Here is an 18,823-nt window from a genome sequence, read left to right as displayed (position 1 = left end):
GTTTTCAAGAAATCACATATGGTAAAATATCGCTGTCCTTGGTACAAACCATGTTGAGTGTGAGAGGCATTTTTCACACGAGAGACTAATTCCTACAAGAGGAAGGAAAGAACACCAGCTAGGACTCCAGAAATGTCAAAAGCTTGCCTGCTTTTCTCTCTTGATAAAAGGCCCTCGATGCTTATTATGGGATAGGGGGCATCACAGTGAAGAAGAGTAGTCACAAAGAAGGTCACCATGGATATTTTTAGCCTACGTAAATCTGGGGGACAGTATGCTTTTTGAGTTCACCTTGAATCATCACATACAATTCTCCATGATACAGTGGGCTTTGCAAGGTATCAGTATTTGCAAAGATTCCACTGGCCAAGCTGATGGCTCTCTGGGATGCCCCAATAGCTACTGCTACTAAGATAGAAGCAGAGCCTATTGGGGCAAACACCTGTTAACATTTTGTATATATTATCTGTACTGTTAATTTTTTCTTTTTTCTCTTTGTTGTATTTTTGCTTATCTAGTAACTGACAGAGTTTTTTACACTCCTATACATCCTAATGTCTAAAGCACAATGACCTGCACATAGTATTTATTAATCAATTAAAAAAACACAAGCATGTATTTTGGAAGTACCATAACTTAAAAGATGCACATCTGATTGTCTAACAAACAGAAACTTCCAGCTTCTTCCTAGGAGCTCAGATAGACGTCTGATAACAGCCAACAAAGACTATTGGGGAGAAAATGCTGGAAGTGGTACTTTTCATATTTTAGCATGTGTATTAATCAGATACACATGATAAGGATATGTTAAAGGATGGGGATCATTTAATACTTCTGGAACAATAGTGCAGGGTGAAAATAAAAGAAGGGCTCCTCCAGAAAAAAAGTAAACAGTAAAGTGGAGTAACCTTCATTTCTATGAATGTACTCGTGACTAATAATTAGGGGCCTCTGCTGACCACACAGGCATGGTGAGCATCAGTAGAAAGAATGAGCCCGCCCTAGTATACACTCATTTCTAGTCATTTCCAAGGAACAGACATGAGTCTAATCTGCTTGTAGAGACTTGCTCCCCTTTAAAAACACAAGGAGAGCTAACTTTTAGAACCCGAGGGTCAGTGGTCACTTGAACCCTGAAAACAGTGTGACATCAACATTTTAACCAGAATTATACCAACACTGATGCACCCACTAACTTCTTGGTCAATTTTCTTTTCACTGCAGCCTTGCCACTAATTTTCCTTTTATTGAAATTACTTTTATAGGGGTCAATTATGTCACATTTACATTTTTAAGAAGATGTAATTCACTCGTATGTTTTAATGTCCATATTAAACTCTGCCAACTGGCACTCCAGCTATTTCCATTTTTTTTGGGGGGGGGATCATACTTCTTTCAAGTCCATATGGTACAGATCTACACTTGTGTGGCAGAGAGGCTCAGGGTGAAAGGAGAGTGGCAGAGAGCGAGAGAAAAAAGAAACAAAGAAGTAAACAGAAAAAACAAACAAACAAAACCCAAGCTGCAGCTCTTCTGGAATCTTGACCTCAAAGGACAGGGATACAGAACAGGGTCAAAAACTTCCAGGACTTTATCTTGAAGGGAAGGAGGTCTCTAGGGAATTATGGCACCAGCTCCGAAGTTGAGGAAAATGAGCTGTCTCAAGAATAGTACTGCAGAAATTTACCCAGGGGGGAGCTGGATCACTGTAATCTGAATATGTTGATCAGCTGGTTGGACCTTCTGCGTAGTTCTCACATTAAAGTCCTTCTTTTGCTTCTCTCCTACAGCGGTTTTCAAAGTGTGGTCCACAGAACCTTGGGGAAGTTCCTGATGTAAAACTATTCCATAACAACAACAACAACAACAACAACGATACTCTGTTGGGATTTGCACTGATGAAGCAAAATGAGGGAGGGTGAAACTAGCGGCACATTACCGTGGAATCAGAGCCCTGGCACCAAGCTGTACTAACAGTCACTGTTTTCACCACCACATACTTGTAATAAAAAGTTACCACTTTCAGGTAAGAGTGTCCTTGGTGAACAGTAAAAGAATATTAACTTATGTTTTTTTAGAGAGAGAGAGAGAGGGAAAGGGAGAGGAAGAGCACCAGCAGGGTAGAGGGGCAGAGGGTGGGAGAGAGGGAATCTTAAGCAGGTTCCAGGCTTAGCCTGGAGCCTGATACGGGGCTTGATCCCACGACACGGGGATCATGACCTGAGCTGAAATCAAGAGTTGCATGCTCAACCAACTGAGCCACCCAGGTGCCCTTTTCAAGAATATTAATTTTATTAAATATCAAGTCTTGACCACAGGTCTCTTGAATACTCTGTGACCAAACGGCAAACGCACAGAGAGCAAGTCTGGGGCATCCTGAACTCTGGTGGCTCTTCTGAAACAATGCGTTTGTGCAGCTGTCTGAGTAGCAAGCGAAGCCAACGGATTTTCCAAGGAAGATTCTATTTTCTTGGAAGAATGATGGACACACTATGGTCATCCTGACTTCATGATGTGGTGGAAATTTTCTCAACTATGAGTGAAGTGAGGCTATCACTTTGAGGAAAGCAACTGACCGTTGTGTGGCTGATGATAAAATTTATGCTTTAAAGTGAAAATTAGATTTCTGGAAAAGTTGCATCTACCACTCGTGACAACATGCCAATATTTAGACGTCTTTCCAATGAGGATGCTGTGATATGAACAAATGTGAACTTTTTGATAGTGTATGTTGAAATGTGCCAAACTTTGGAAGATCTACATAATCTAATATTTTTCATACCGAACAGTGCAGGATATACATGTATAAAATGCATCTAATGTGCAAGACAGATCAATGGATTTTAATATAAGAGTATCAAAAGCCCACTGAAATAGTGTCAAGTTTCGCCTAAAACTAATCTTTAAAAAGAAACTACTACCTATTAACTTTAGTGTCGTACCAATGAAGAAAATTCACAATTATATGAAATGGTTATTAGGAAACCCCCCCCATTTTCCAAATAAATATCTCTAAGAACTCATATTTTTTCAGGCACTTCAACCAAGACAACATATTGCAACAGCTACTATGCAGGAGCCAATAGTAAGCTAGATGCTAAAGGGATTTGCAAAAAGTAAAACAGTCCTGCCATTCTCACTAACATTTTTAAAAGATATTTTTTATAAAATATATAGCATCTAGGGGCGCCTGGGTGGTGCAGTCGGTCAAGCGTCCGACTTCAGCCAGGTCACGATCTCGCGGTCCGTGAGTTCGAGCCCCGCGTCGGGCTCTGGGCTGATGGCTCGGAGCCTGTTTCCGATTCTGTGTCTCCCTCTCTCTCTGCCCCTCCCCCGTTCATGCTCTGTCTCTCTCTGTCCCAAAAATAAATAAACGTTGAAAAAAAAAAATTTAAAATAAAAAAAAAATATATATATATAGCATCTATATTTATACACAAAATAATAGAATACAAAAAAATGTTTAAAAAGAAGTGTTTACAAAGTTCCAATTAGTTTTACCTCTTACCAAATTAGTTAATTCTATAATTTAATTAGTTAATACCAACAGTTATAACCCAGAATCAACCTTGTGCTCTTTAGGGTCCTCGATTTTAACAAGTAAAGGAGTCCTGAGACCAAAAGGCTCGACAAGCATTGTTCTCCCAGGATGAATGATTCTGGGAGCAGCCTTTCTCAGTGTGTTTTTCCCAAAGCACTCCTCTCATGAAAGGATTCAAAATAAAACGGCTCCCCACTGGAATGAGTTTGGAAAATCTGGAGAATCATAACGTATGCCATTCTTGGAGACTTGCAGTCCTTGCTACCCTGTTAGAGACTCGGAGAAGCATTGCTGTACAGCATCTGTTTCACCTTATTTAATCCAGGGTTTCTTCACATTGTCCTAGGAAGACTGTGAGTGCAAAACACGCTGGTCACCCAGTCTTGGAGAAGGGGTACGGTCGCTGTGGAAATCGACTGTAACTCACCTTCCAGCCGGACCACCAAGGGCACCTTGAGTTCCAGCTCCCGACAGGCTTTGGTGATGCCGTTGGCAATAATGGCACAGTTGACGATCCCACCAAAAATATTGACAAGGATGGCTTCCACCTGGAATCAAAAACAGGAAGGTGCCCGTCAAAACAGTGCTAGCTGACATTAGCATTAAGACTCCTTGCTGCTGTTGTTTTAACACAGATTATAAACTGTAAGACAGAAGGCCCACAAGATGTTAAGAAAGTTAAAATTTAGTACTGAATTAGTAAAGGTCAAGACATACCATTACCATATGAACCCATATTCTTCTATCACTCACTTCTCTGAACTCAAAATGAAATCAATCCCCACACATTTATTATATACTCTCTTCTGGTTTTCTTGTGTTGTTGTCTAGAACTGTTTCTTGATGAGTAGCGTCATTTAAAATCTCATGCACTTACTTCTTTTCCCTCCATGATTTATACTCAAATTTTTATCTGTCATGGTACCTTATGGGATATTTCAAAACTAAGAGCCAATTATTTGTTGTTTTGTACTAGCAGGTAAGATTCAAGCTTTTCCATGCTTCCTTAATACCTCTTTGATATGCTAAAGGTACAGTCTCAAAAACCAGAGATAGTTTAATTATCTCAGATAACAACCTTTTTCATTTAAAAAAAAAATGAGTCCCACAAGAATGAGATACAAGCTCATACCACAAGAATCGGAGGAAAGTCAAACCAGTAACTGGAATTTTTCAGAAATGTAAATTTAAGCTGATTATGTTAACCTGTTTGTACACATTCCATATTCAAAGGCATGCGGGCAAAAAAAAAAAAAAAAAAAAAAAAAAAAGACTTATCCTGACTTGATAAATAGGTTTAAGAAAATCCTGTATAATTAACATGAAGAACAAGATAATGAAGAGAATTCATTACCTAGACTAATTGATAACACCCAGAGAAAAAGGCTATTCATCACGCTGGAGGCATCAAAATTCCAACAATGTCATCACAATTAAATTAGGGTACACTAAAGCATATATATGTGTGATGCGTGCCATTTTCAAATCCTGTCATTTAAATATGCTAAATTTACTACACAAAACATATCGGGAAAGACTGCCCAGTATTTGTTCAGCACTTCACTGTTTTAGAAAGTGCCCGTTATATGAACCCTCATTTAAAATTTTTATTCTTGCCCAAACCCTATTCGATAACTAAAGTGAGGGTGAGCCGTCTGTAGCTGATAAAGCTCCACAGAGAATTCACGAGGTTACACAGCTCACATGTAGCAGTGGTGAGGCTCGAAGTCAGCTCTCTAGCTTGCCTGCTGATTCTTCATGCATGTCAAATCTCTGAACTTGAATCTTGCAAGCGGTATATACCCTGTCCCAAACACAGTTTCCTGCTCTAAAAAATGGGACTAACAGTACCTTGTCTGTAAGGTTGTTGGAAGGCCTAAATGAGGTAATACACGTAAACCACTTAGTACGTGCCTGCAAAGTACTCAAAGTATACTTATATATGCATTTATTTGCAACAAGCCATGATGAAAATGGACAGGTTACCTAGACAGCATGTAAGAAATAAGAAAGCTTCGTTCAGTACACTATAGCTATGCTGAATTAGAATATAATAGAAACGAAAACTTACGTAAGTCCAATCAAAAGGTAACGTCTTATGAATAAAATAAATGACCAATATTTTTCAAACCAATTAGAGGTTGGGGCCACTCCCCAAACAGAAATCTCCCATTAACATTCACAGCAGGCTGACTGGTAAGCAGAAGCCTGCTTTCTAATGACAGCTATTAAATGCTGTTAGCACTGAGGCTTCGTACAGAAGTAGTTTCCAAATAGCTGTGGGATGGAGAGGAACTTGCCAAAACAATGAAATAAAAAACACTCAAGAGCAATAATGACTCCACGGGGGTCCAAGAGAGAAACTTAGTAACTGCTGAGGCTCACTCAGGTTTGTGTAAGGAAAACTAGGCTTTTCTGGTAAAGCACACGTTGGCACCTGTAGACCTCTGCCACGTTTCAACCTATACGTTCTTTAAGGATGAATTCAGAGGTCAAAAAGTTCTAGGTGAACTTCTCCTGCCTCATTAGGTTAGGGTGAATTGATCAGTTTCACTCATCTTTACAGAGTAGTTATACCACACACAACAAACTTATGTGAATTCACCTAAATAGGTAGGAGGTGGGGAGCAAGAAAAGATACCCATGACCTCCTGTCTCAGTGCTATTGAGGAGGTGCATGCCCTGCAGGGAGTGTCAATGTGAGCCCTGGACTGGCGTGTCAATATCTCACAGTGTTTAGTGAGCATCTGGTGTTACAAATAGATACACTTTAAAAATACATACTCTTCATTTAACAACTTGTAGCTAAAAGTAAGCCAACCATGTGGACTGGTACTGACCCCAGGAAAATGCCCTCTTTTCCAACAGAGGAGGAATGATTAATTGCCCTCGTTTGACTCACTGAGAAATGGATTATTGTTCTCTACTGTAGTTTATTCACCGCTCATCCTGCAACTGCACTCCTAGCAAAGGAGGGTCACCTTTGTGCTCCTCTACAACCCGGGCCATGGGTTTTTTCCATCAGCAGCTAGTACAATCCATGACGTAGCATAATCATCAAATAAATGGTGGTTTCAAGAGTGAATGAATTAACTTCAACAGATGCTTCATAACCATCTTCCTTATACTGGGTACAGAGTTAAGTGCTTAGGATGTGGACATGAATAAGGTATGTTTCCTGTCCTCAAGGAATTCAGAGACTAGTTTGAGAGCCAGACCAGTAAGTAAACTGGTGATTACAATCCACAGTTTATAGACACCTTGCAGAGCTAAGGTGAGGGGAAGGCAGAGCCAGCGATGCAGACTGCTGCTACTCAAGAGGCTTTCTGAGAAACCTCTTTTCTGTTACAGTCAGCAAAGAAAAGGAAAGAGTAGGAACTCAGGTAAAAGGGAGCAGCCAGGACGAAGGCAGAGTGAACACCCCACTTAGTTCGTTCGGGAACTAGAGATTAAATGGGGATGCAGTTGCAGGTGCCAGAGGTCCGGGGTGAGTACCTGGCTCTTTTTGCTTATTCCTTCTCTTTCCAGAGCTGGGTGAAGGCAGGTGTCTGAAAGCAGCCTTTCATGAAAGTAGCGAATGTTGAGATGAGACGTATAGCCCACGTGAGAGGGGTGGAGGAGAGAGAGAGAAAGATCAGGAATGTAAAAAAGGAGGGGCGCCCGGGTGGCTCAGTCGGTTGGGCGTCCAACTTCGGCTCAGGTCATGATCTCATGGTTTATGAGTTCAAGCCCTGCATCAGCCCTGTGCTCCAGCTCAGAGCCTGGAGTCCGCTTCAGATTCTGCATCTCCCCTTCTCTGTGCCCCTCCCCTGATCACATTATCTCTCTCTCTGTCTCTCAAAATGAATAAATGTTAAAAAAAAATGTGAAAATGAGAGAAAGGGAAAGAAAGCGATGAGAAACAAAGACAAAGAGTTTGACCTATACTAACAAGTCAGTTAGGACTTTTAAAAGAACGACAAGACACAGAAGTACACAGACTGCTTAGCTCAGGGAAAGGTGACTGCTTAGAAGACGTACGTGCCTTGCCATACAGCACAGCAAGCAAGATCACCCCCAGGGGTGGTGGAAGACCCCAGTCCACGAGAGATGATGCCATTCTCTTCCACTATATAGTAATTTGCTGCAGTCATGCACTTTAATGGAAATCTCATTTAAAGTTTCACTCTGGACCGATTTCTATAATTAACTACTGCAATCCGCAATCTCAAACTGAGAATGAAATTAAGACAGTCTGCAAAGGAAAGCCTTGTGACATCACTGTTATTATTTAGCATGTATAAAGCATGTCCCATTTCCCACGTGTCCCTCACCTGTCCTTTTGTTATGACAACCACTAATTGTTCCGTGACAATAGCAATAGCAACTTTAAGTAGTCTTTTGTTTTGTTTTGTTTTCCTGGCAAAGAGAATGCTAAAAAAAAAAAAAAAAAAAAGAGGCAGTGGTTAGGTCTATTTAAGTATCAAGAGATTTTCCCGGAAGATTCCTAAGTGCTTTCACCAACAGGCTTCTCCGAATTCTCAGGTGAGAATTACAAGGGTTGCTGTTTACTGTTTCACAAAAGTAAAGATCATCTAGTGAGGCAGTTACGGTGCCAGATGCACGGCGCAGGTCCCGGCCCCCAGACTGCCACTCCCACGGCGAGGTCTGCAGCGGCTGCTGGCAGCTGTGCAGGTGGTCAGGGGGTCCAAATGCAGGGCTTTCAAATGTCTCTATGTGTCTGGCTTTGCAAGATACCCTCTGGCTGCATATTTGAGTCCACGATTAAAAGTAAAGAATGAACTTCAAAAGAAGAAAAGCGATACAGCCGTTGGTATTTATCAAGCTTCTTTCAACCCCAAATAAACAAAGAAACCAACAGAATCACAGACTAAAACCCTTTTTTTGGCAACATAATCTCTTTGAGGATCTGATGAAATGAGGGAACTTCAATCTCCTCAACTCACACACACACTACAGTTTTTGGGGGTAATTTTAGATAAGTCCTGTGACCAAACTCTCCTTTAGGATTTGGTCTCGAAGGCAGATAATGACAAAGGATAACATGTAGCCTGTGTGTGTAGGATAGGGGCACAAGTTTCTTCGCAACTATTATAAAATGCTATGTGAATGTATACCTTTCTGGCAAAAGCGTCCATAAGAATCAAAACTAATAACAATTACAAACAACAAGAGCTAATGTTTACCAGGCATTTAGCAGATGGTAGACAGGATTCTAATTGTTTTACATGTATTAACATGTTTAACAAATGAGTAGTATATGAGGTGGGCATAACCATTTTCCCCACCTGAGGCTCATGTACCCGGAGCCTGAGAAGTTGAGTGGTGGGAAATGAGATGGACCACCCCCGGTTGGGGTCAAATCATGCAGAATCTTAACAGAGTAAACACCATGAAAAGGAGTCTGAGAAGCCTTTGGTTTCAAGGCACCTGCACAGAATTCAGGGACAGTGGAAAGGGAATTAGCATTGATTCAGCAACCATATTAAGTTATGTGATAGGTTTAATGACCTCCATTTTATGAACTGACTGAGGCTCAGAGAGTTTAGGGTCTGCTAGCTGTTAAGAGGTCCTAAGTTCAAACCATGGTCTGTTTCACCTTACTGCACGCAGGGTTGTCTGGAACAGGTAACACTGACACATACCATACACGTCGGGGCTAGCAAACTTATTCTCTTAAGGGACAGTAAGTATTTTAGGCTTTGTAGATCAGTCTGTGTCCCAACTACTCAACTCTGCCACTGTAGCATGCAAGCTGTCCCAGACAATATATAAATGAGTAAGTGTGGCTGTGTTCCAATAAAACTTTATTTACAAAAACAAGTGGGTCGGATTTGCCCTGTAGGCCAAAGTTTGTCACCTCCTGACACAGACATGATTTGATTCATGGTTAGCCTCAAGTCCACTGCAACCACCACCTCTCCTTTGCGTCATTTGAAATCTCTTTGATAGAACTTTTCACATTGTAAGTCCTCTTCCTTTGGTTCACCATTTTCTTGCCATCACTGTAGCAGTAGCTGATTAAATAAATGTGCCCATGCCAACGTTAATATCATCTCCCTGAAACAAAGTCTGTACCTTTCACAAGTCCATAAAATGTCTTGAGCGCCTTTTCTTTATTCTCTTGTTAACATTCTCTTGCTAACTCTCTTTCTAACATTGGCTGGAAGCGAACAAATCGCCTTCACCAATAAGCAAGCCATTTTGTAACGGTGATTGCAAATGCTGAAGTACCGGCTGCATTTAAAACACACGGTAATATCTACAATAAGCACAGTCAGTGCGACCAGTGGGTTTTGCCTCTGCTTATTCTAATTCAGCATGCTAATGTGGTCTCATTACAGTAGGCAAGACTGATAAAAATCAAGCAAGCATGTTTATATTAGCCAAGATAAGGGCATTTTTTAAATCACAAGTTACTTTAATTCCAAATATTGTTGCTCTTGTTTAAGCATCTGTTTCTGTTAAACTGCTTTTCTCTTTTTTGTTGTTGTTTTTATTTTCCTGCTGAATTCTAATCATGCCTTCTAATCCATTGGCAGCCAACGAAGGAAAATAAACGGTGAAGGAAATTAGATGCAGCTTGGATAATTGATGTTTGTATGCCTGCCTTTAATAAAAATACTCCGCTAAATTAGAGGGGAGTCTAAATGGATTCAGTCAATAAGGAAGTGATTCAGGTGAGGAATTCAATCTTGGGTTTTGTTGTAAACTTATAAATAAGGCGACTGCTCAGTTCAACTGGGATGAGCTGCTCTGGCTTGCTTTTCTACTTTTGGTTTGTTCTTGAAATTTCAAATTATATTCTTTTGTGAAAATTTGTGCACTAGAATTGCTGGGTTAAAGCAAGTGATACACCCTCCAGATCCCAATGAATGGCATGAGAACAAGAGTATCTCTTGAAAAACTCACCCTCTCACTCTGCCCTTTTAATTTCTTCCATTTCTTAGAAGGTTTACACAATGCAGCCTGAATAATCTCAGAGTCAAAAGAAAATACCTTTATATACCACCCTTAATATCAAACATTTGGCATTTTTAATTACTCATTCAAGATAAACCCAACCATTTTATTCCAACCCTGGAATCAGTTATTCCAAAACTGATAGCATAGAAATAGCATCTGTAGATAAACAGTATCTGGATGGAGAGCCAAGTTTCCATTGAGCGTGACCTCTGAGAACAGCCAGAACAAACGGAGGGAAATGTGTCTGATTTGTCCTTGATTTATTCTCCTCTTCCTGAATTCCTTCCTAGTTATATCCTGCAATCTTCTCCTCACTAAAATAAGTAAAATGGTATGGAGGATGAATATGTATTGCATGTTGATTTTCCTAGGTGCTAGTAATCACCTACTACCACTTCCCCAGTAAGTAAGCTGAGGCTCAAAGAGCTTAAAATCACTTGTTCAAGGGCACAGCGCTAGGAAGCAATGGAGGCATGATTTGGACCAAGTCGGTCTTACTTCAAAGTTCATGGCCTTTCTATTCCTCCCAGCTGTCTCTCTATAGCCAGTGACTTTCACGATTAGTCCAAAGCCCCAACTCTACTTTGGCTCTATTCTAAACTTCAAGGGCACATTTCTGAGTCCCATATTCTGGTACCCATGTATTTCTTGCTTCCAAATCCCAAAGCCTTATTAAAATGGATCAGAAGGAAGAGATCTTTACAGTTTTCTGGAGCAATGGGTTTCAGTTCTTTACTATCCAATGTTTCCTGTTCACGGTTAAAGAGCTGTCCAGAGCTTGCTGTCTGCAATCCTTAGATGGGATCGCAGTGTGATGATGATGCTGTAAGAGTGGATCCTGGCCCTCAAAATTTAGAGTCTGTCCTGAAACAAACAGATGTCCCTACAAGGCCTCTCTCTGTAGACTGATAAGCCTTATTGCTCATTTCTGTCATGGTGAAAATTATCCCTTTGCCACTATTATTATTACTAGAATGGAAATATTATTTCTAATTATGATCCGTAAAATTCTAATGAAGAATGTGTCATTTGAGACATACTGTTGATATAGATTTTAAGTGTTAGGTGATGGAATGGTCACTGCAAGGTGCAGTAACTCTGCAGGGCTATTTGGAGTACTGTGTTGAGAACGAGGTTAGGGTCATGACCTGGTTTAGGGGGAATCTGTGACCTATAAGCAATGTCTTATAGGCAGTGGAGGAAAGAGTCAAATCAAGTGTATTATAGGTTTGTCTCCCTAACTTTGGAGTCACATAACACAAATTTTGATAATTAGAACTGAAAGATTTAGTCTGTCAACACTGCCTTTTCTTTACAAAAAAAAAAATAGACAGTAAGGAAACCTAATTCACATCCAGCATGACTACAATCTCATTAATCATGTATGTTTAAGTACATGAAAACCCAAACCAAACAAACAAACAAACAAACAAACAAATGAATATCGACTTCCAGCACTAGGCAGGACAAAGGCACCTTCCGTTATGAACACTGGTTATTTTAATAGGTTAAAAAATACTATGAATAGTGCACCATAAACATTATTATGCCACACTTCCTCTCCAGATGAGTGCCTATTAGAAAGTGAAAGCTTCCTAACATGTGTCCTAAGAAACTCTAGGCCTGTGTAATCCTTTATGAAAAAAGCCATCTGGTAAAATAGTATGGATTCTAGCTTAGGACAACTTTAGTGGACGATCTGTGTTCTAACTTCTACATCCTATTTTACTCATTTTCTACAAGAGTCAAAGGGTTGGAAATTTGATCGCCAATGAATTCAGGAGCTAGTGTACTGAGTGTTTGGATGCCCCAGGGATCTAGGGTCTTTCTCCCCAACGATACTAATCATGTCACTATTTACATCGCATTTATAAGTGGTAAGTAAGTGTCTGCAAAACTGGAAGGCTTTTGTAATCAAGAACACCAATCATGAATGCCAAGGCCACTCCAAGAATGGGATACAAATGTTTCCTCACTTGCCAGCAAACACTGTAGCTGGGGTTAAGTCAGCTATTAACAGGAAAAAGAAAAAAACATCTAAAGATGGAAATATTGGTTGGCATTATAAGCAGGCACAGGAGACAAGAAGTTAAAATGACTGAAGAACACAGATATTTGAGGGAACAGCACAGACATATATATTTTTTTTTTTTTATCCTCTGCAGAGACATTTCCCATATCCTTTTGAACTGAGAATCAGAACCATTGTCAGGATTACAAAAACTACTTGGACATCCAGAATGGCAAAAGCAAGGTTCTTTTTTTGAGTGTCATGTGTTTAAAATAGCTCTTGCAAAAACTTCTATGATGTATAATTTGGCCACAGAGCCATTTCAAACTAAAAGAAAAGAATAAAAACGAACACAGAGGTTTTGGTCTTACCCATTCACCAGGAAACATTAAAGGCTTTAAAAAAAAAAAAAAGAGGCATACAATTCTCACTTAAGAGCTCAACTATCAGAATTGACTGTTAAAAAATATTTTAGTTACAAAACTGCTTTCCCAGGTTAACAGATAATTGCTTTCAAAGCAGGATACTCACTGCTCATAAGGCAATATCTGTATCTTATTTGTATTGGGAATTACATTGGTGCAGACTAAGAATATTTATTGGCACATTCTTTCTGAGTAGTATTTATGTCATCTTGATGAATGTGAATATGTATGCTCCATCATCATTAGAGAGTTAAAATAGAAAATACCCGTAAAATTGGCAACCTGGTGAAAGACCCATTTATTAATCTATAAGCTGGATGTCTACTATCTATTGTTGCAACATAACAGTCTCCACAGGGTAACCGTTCCTACAGGAAAGGTGGAAAAATGCTTCTATGGGTGATTTCGTTGCCTGTATTCATGACTGACATCAATTAAAAAAAATTAGCTAAGCAGACAGAGCCAAAACTTAGGACCACACAGATTCACACTTCACACCATAGAGAAATGAAGATAAATTTAGTTAATAGCAAAACCCACTGTTTCCGTAAATAACAAGTCTAGTGTAAGATGAAGGTGGCATATAATGATTCTGTGATGCTTCAGACATCTGTTCAGATAAATATATTAGATTATTTAGTTTTCTGGAGAAACAAAGGATTGACAAAAATTCGTATCAAAACCCCAATGGATAAATATATAACTCAGAAAAGTCAAAATGTAAGCTTCAACCAAGATCTTCACAAGTTACAAGCTATTCATTATGCACTAAAATTTACATTAAAGTTTTTAAGTAAAATAATTTTAAAAATACATACATATGTTTCTTCTCATAACAGATCTTTCCCATATATTTGTGAAAATCAGTATAGTGCCCCAAATCTTCTCTGTGACAACATACTTCTGGTTTATTTCCTAAAATCCCACCCTTTGTCCATCTCAGTAAAGTGACCTAACCCTCAAACTTCACACCCCTAATGATGGACACCAAAACACTCATTGAAGATACTATGTATGCCTTAGCATCAAAAGTTTAAACTCATGTACATTAAGCAAAACAAAATGAAACAAAAAACCTCCAAGAAAGTTACCCATTAAAACATTTGTAATTATAAAAATCAACATCCCACCAGATGTAGGGCTTCTGTAAATTGCCTGGGCAGAACTGGGCAGCCCTGTAAGATTTAATATCAGGAAGAGAGGAATCTACAGAATTCATTTTTCACCTACTAACAGCATCCAATGTCACTGTTGCCAAAAAACACCCTGAGCTATAGACAATATTCTAAAATTACTGATATCACTGTCTGACCTTGCTGTAATCTATTGTGTAGAAGTCTGATCTATTTATTTAGCAGTTCAGGAAATGTCAGAATAACATGTCTGGAGCAGATTACTTCCCACAGCCTGCTCAGGATGAAATTTAACAAAACTTTTCACCTCAAAGTGATCTAAATCATTGGTTGGTCACACCTTCTCTCACCCGTAGTTTAACCTTTTATGGACTTCAGTGGAGTTTTCAAATTGTTAGACTTTCTTTACAAAAGAATTCCCAAATATTCTATCCCTTGAGGCACAGGGTCAACCAACTATCAAAAAAAATGTAATTTAGGGTCACCTGGTTGGCTCAGTAGGTTGAGCATCTGACTCTCCATTTTGGATTAGGTCAGGATCCCAGGGTCATGGGATGAAGCCTCACAATGGGCCCCATGCTGGGTGTGGAGACTGCATAGGAGTCTGTCTCTCTCTTGCGCACACGCGTGCACGCGCTCTCTCTCTCTCTCTCTTTGCCCCCCACCCCCGCTTGTGCTCTCTCCTTCTTGCTCCCTTAAAAAAAAAAAGATGTCATTTGGGACCTATGTTCTAGATCCCTGTGCCCCTCCTGACCCATCCCACCTTTTTCCACCTTGTTCCTCTCGGTCCTGGAAGGCTGACTGTAGGGACAAATGAATGGGAGGGCTCCTTTCTCACTCTGCCATTTGGGAAGCCTTTGATGGAGGAGGGGAGAGTCAGGATGTTTACATTCCTCCAGGTCCTTCCCAGTGAGGTTGTCCTGAGTGGGTGCATCCTTCCACAAAAGATCCCTGATCTCAAGAAAGCCTTCATTATGGACTCTTTTGTTAAGTAACTACCCCCTTCTCTCTTCCTTTTGGTTTAGAGATATAAGAGGTTCCAGGCCACTAGTTCTCAGTCCCCAGGCTTTCTCTTTTGGTTCTTGTACTCCTTACCCCCACCTTCACTATCCACCTCTCTGTAAGTCAATTCTTCTCCATATACCATGAGTTGAGTCAGTAATCGTTTCCTAGTGAGACTGGTAACAACACCCTATTTGACCAACCCAGCTTGAATTTGAGAAATTCCATTCATCTGAACCTTGTAGAACTAGAAGGTTAATTGTTTAGTTTTCCCTTCTCCACAACGTATCTGTGGTTAAACAATGAAATAAAAGTTAAAAAAAATTGTTAATACTCACAGCTCAAGCCATCTTAATGAGTATTATCAAATACTTCCTTCTCTGGTCCTTTTTGGGAGATGCCTAACACCTAAGAATCTGAAATTATTGCTCATTAACTGTCTGGATCTACACCCAAGGTAAAGCTGTGAAAGGAAAACAAGCCAAATGCTTTATTATCTTGGGTCCTGTCCATTATAAATGACAAATGATAGCTTGTTAGGTGAAAACGAGCATCTCAGCACTAAAATGGCTTTATTTGGTTTATTAGCTGCAAACGAAAACTAAGGAAGGCCCATCTAGAAGGAGACTTGCAAACCTTATTTTCAGCATAATGAAAGATAGGCTCAATAAGTCCCAATCCCCATGTGGCCTCCCAGTCTGTCTAAAGGAAGAATACAGGTAACATGAAAACAAACCTGAAAAGATGGTTAATAAGTAAAAGTGTAGGTCTGCAGCCTTGGAAAAAGATGACGTTTAACTTCCATGAAACTACAATGACCCAGTTGTAAGCAGTGGTCTCACATTTATCTCAAAAGTCACATTATTCTGCTTTATCAAGTAAATAAACGGTATCATTGAGCTGTTAATAGTCAACAATAAAAAGTACCCCAAGGGAATACATACAGGATGGCTTAACAACCAGGAAAAAAATATAAGAAAGGAAACAGAAGCACTCAAACTATGTAAAGATCCATATAGCTTTTCTAAGAAGTCAGCATCCCCTGGTAGGTCAGACATGCACGTATACTACTGGAATCCATAAGATTCAGACACATATTTGTTTTTTCTGATATGTCAGAGATTCTTCTTCTCTTCCCTATAACCATAACTGACCTTTATACGCTGAAACACCTGGAGAAAAATAAAAATCCCTTTGTTTGTAGAAACCCATCTCCCCAGCTCCATATCCCACGGCGTGGATTTATTTAATGAGTGTGTATTTTCTTACGTGCTAAGTCTAAAAGGTAATCTTGAATTATTTAAAGTCTGTTTATGTCCTTACCAAAGTAGAAGCTCCCTTGGATTCAAAGATGCATTTTTGTAAATGCCTTGAAATGACTCCTTTTTGTTTCTTGTGAAGATCATCCTGAATACCATGTCCAAGTTTTCACTCTAGAAACTTTGGGATAGTTTTCTGACTTGCTCAAGACTGAGTTACTCAAGTTGCTCAAGTTGACTAAAGTCAACTCCAGTTTCCTGTTTGCCCTGACTGAGTGACAACTCCCACAATGCCCATTCCTGCCACACATGTGGCCTAAAAAGTTTCCTTCCACACGATGCCATCTAGCTACCCTCCAAAGTTCTCATCAGCTAGGTGGGAGGACTATAAGCTCTACCCAGTCAGGTCTGTGAACAGGAATTCCTGCTCAGTTTCATGCTGTAGTTCTCTCCATGGAGAGATGCACGGGGGATCTTGAAGGTGGAGGCCCTTCCTACGGCAGATTACACCATGTGACTAAACTGCAGAGTGCCAGCCTTTTAACTGGAGAGAGGGCTTGCACACTCAAGGCCTTCAAGGGCCACGGACGTCAATAAATGAGTCAGGAGGCCCTGGATTAAAACAACAGATTTTGACACACTGAAGAAGACCTGCCTTTTCTAAAGGGACCGTTGCTACATACTCCATCCAATTGTTGCCATGGGAATGTGAGCTAAAATCTTTGCATTTTCAAAAGCCAGAAGTATGGATTTTCAAAAACATTGAGCTTACTAGACAAAACGTATTTGAGAGCTGCATCCGTCCTCAGTGCTTCATGACTGCAACTGCCTCAGGGGCCAGGCATGTCAGCATCCTGGAAGGTCCTCTCCAAACCTTCCTGCTGCTATGCCCACCCTCTCTGCAGCTTTCTGACTTTTCCTCTCTCCCAAGTGACTGTAGAATCTCTGCATGGTAAGAAATATTCAGGGGGACAACTGTTGCATGGGTAAATGGAGGGATGCAGAATAAAGCTGTAAAGGCAGAGAAAAATTTAGCAAGTTTGAAGATGAGATCCCAGCAGGATTTCTTAGGCTAAGGAAGAGCGGAATGAAGAGTTAAGAGTGTGAATCCACATATGGTAACAATATTGCTATGCCAGAAGCAGTTTGGCCAATGCCTGCTGATCACTTTTTAAGAAGCCAAGCGGTTTTCTAAGTATTTTAGATGGGCTCACTCACTTCTATCTCACTATGATCCTATGAGGAAAGTGATGTTTTTCCCTCTTTTATAGACAGCACTCCAACACAGAGATGTTAGGAGGCATCCCCAAGGTCATACATCTGGAGAGTGGCAGACCCCTAGCATGGCTCCAAAGCTACCATGCCATACTCCCTGCCCTGCACGCTGTCCCCAATACACCTGTCACCCCAGTGCAACGTCCTAGCTCAAGTCCTTGTGTGTAGCCTGAAACACCTTTGCTTTTCCTTTCTTTTTTTTAAATATGAAATTTATTGTCAAATTGGTTTCCATACAACACCCAGTGCTCATCCCAACAGGTGCCCTTCTCAATACCCATCACCCCCCTGCTCCCTCCCACCCCCCCATCAACCCTCAGTTTGTTCTCAGTTTTTAAGAGTCTCTTATGTTTTGGCTCCCTCCCTCTCTAACCTTCTTTTTTTCCTTCCCCTCCCCCATGGTCTTCTGTTAAGTTTCTCAGGATCCACATAAGAGTGAAAACATATGGTATCTGTCTTTCTCTGTATGACTTATTTCACTTAGCATCACACTCTCCAGTTCCATCCACGTTGCTACAAAGGGCCATATTTCTTTCATTCTTTCTCATTGCCAAGCAGTATTCCATTGTGTATATAAACCACAATTTCTTTATCCATTCAACAGTTGATGGACATTTAGGCTCTTTCCATCATTTGGCTGTTGTTGAGAGTGCTGCTATAAACATTGGGGTACAAGTGCCCCTATGCATCAGCACTTCTATATCCCTTGGGTAAATTCCTAGCAGTGCTATTGCTGGGTCATAAGGCAGATCTCTTTTTAATTTTTTGAGGAACCTCCACACTGTTTTCCAGAGCGGCTGCACCAGTTTGCATTCCCACCAACAGTGCAAGAGGGTTCCCGTTTGTCCACATCCTCGCCAGCATCTACAGTCTCCTGATTTGTTCATTTTAGCCACTCTGACTGGTGTGAGGTGATATCTCAGTGTGGTTTTGATTTGTATTTCCCTGATGAGGAGTGACGTTGAGCATCTTTTCATGTGTCTGTCGGCCATCTGAATGTGTTCTTCAGAGAAGTGTTTATTCATGTCTTCTGCCCATTTCTTCACTGGATTATTTGTTTTTCGGGTGTGGAGTTTGGTGAGTTCTTTATAGATTTTGGATACTAGCCTTTTGTCTGATATATCATTTGCAAATATCTTTTCCCATTCCGTCCATTGCCTTTTAGTTTTGTTGTCTCCTTTGCAGTGCAGAAGCTTTTTATCTTCATGAGG

The 18,823-nt window shown here is 40.3% G+C and overlaps 1 protein-coding gene across 3 annotated transcripts in view; it reads right to left on the bottom strand.

The window, feature by feature from the left end:
• SUCLG2 (succinate-CoA ligase GDP-forming subunit beta) overlaps window positions 1-18,823 on the bottom strand; it is a 334,454-nt gene that overhangs the window by 77,187 nt on the left and 238,444 nt on the right. For 2 of the 3 annotated variants that reach the window (XM_086697627.1, XM_086697626.1), the window contains exon 10: window positions 3,969-4,089. In XM_086697627.1, the coding sequence (XP_086553753.1) occupies window positions 3,969-4,089 (121 nt within the window). Of the gene's footprint in view, window positions 1-3,543; window positions 3,893-3,968; window positions 4,090-18,823 lie in introns of those variants that run through there. The other variant, XM_086697628.1, reaches the window with a different exon arrangement.

The sequence above is a fragment of the Puma concolor genome, chromosome A2, assembly GCF_028749965.1.
Source record: "Puma concolor isolate L17-30 chromosome A2, mPumCon1.1.hap2, whole genome shotgun sequence".
NCBI classification, from domain to species: domain Eukaryota; kingdom Metazoa; phylum Chordata; class Mammalia; order Carnivora; family Felidae; genus Puma; species Puma concolor.
Note: the sequence above shows the minus strand (reverse complement) of the source record. Positions and strands in the feature narration are given on the sequence as shown.